Raw genomic sequence first — 799 nt, forward strand, 5'->3', positions numbered from 1 at the left:
ATCCAATCATTCCGTACTGCATCGCATCACTCCGTTTCTACCCGTGATTTACAATGGACTTGAATTTTTGCTTCTGCAATCGCAGTCTGCGCACTTCCGTAATGCGTTCACTCTCAAGAAACGTTGCCTTGGTTTCATCATGGACCACTTTGCTCATGTTATTGCAAGTAAGGTACTGTAAACTCTGTATCTCGTTTTGCTTTGTTTCGGGATTTTCAAGAGTTGCGTACTTACATGGATAGGCATTCGTCGGACTTCCTCAGGAGCTACTACAGGAGATTTTGTTATTGGCTTCTCACCAAGGAGTATCGATTCCGAATCAAGCACATGCTAGCGGAGCAGTTAGTAGTGAATACCTTCGAGGTCGCTATACCTACAGCACAGAATAAATTGTACAGCCTGTAACTTCTGGAGATACATCCAAAACTATCTCATGAATATCAGGTTACTATCTCGTGACCACCAATGCGTATCGTCCTGATCTATTCATCAGCTCATTTCGGTGAGCATGCTCACTGGAGTTTCTAAGTATGCCTTCCACTGGTTTGAGAAGCGTGCCATTGTCGCTCCATCGATCACACGGTGATCACCGCTCCACGACACATTCATCAGGCGCACGGGTTCAACATTACCGTCTGCGCACGATGCCGCACAGACTGGCCCAGAAGCTCAGCGAGTAGACCTTCCACGTCCTACCGTGCCAGGCACGATACAACGTGGTCATCATCTTGCGGTGCGCACGAGAGGACCAGACGATACGCTTCTGGTCCACAGTGTAGAAGTCTACCAGTGTAGGCGA

The 799-nt window shown here is 47.9% G+C and overlaps 1 protein-coding gene across 1 annotated transcript in view; it reads right to left on the bottom strand.

Annotated features, from left to right (window-relative positions):
• Window positions 1-628: 628 nt before the first annotated feature.
• Window positions 629-799, bottom strand: part of PPTG_10728 (hypothetical protein) — a gene marked incomplete at its 3' end in the record, with an annotated part of 3,604 nt that continues 3,433 nt past the window's right edge. The window contains exon 2 of the mRNA XM_008906129.1: window positions 629-783. Coding sequence (XP_008904377.1) covers window positions 629-783 — 155 coding nt within the window. The remainder of the gene's footprint in view (window positions 784-799) is intronic.

The sequence above is a fragment of the Phytophthora parasitica genome (genome assembly GCF_000247585.1).
Source record: "Phytophthora parasitica INRA-310 unplaced genomic scaffold supercont2.23, whole genome shotgun sequence".
Taxonomy (NCBI): Eukaryota; Oomycota; class Peronosporomycetes; order Peronosporales; family Peronosporaceae; genus Phytophthora; species Phytophthora nicotianae.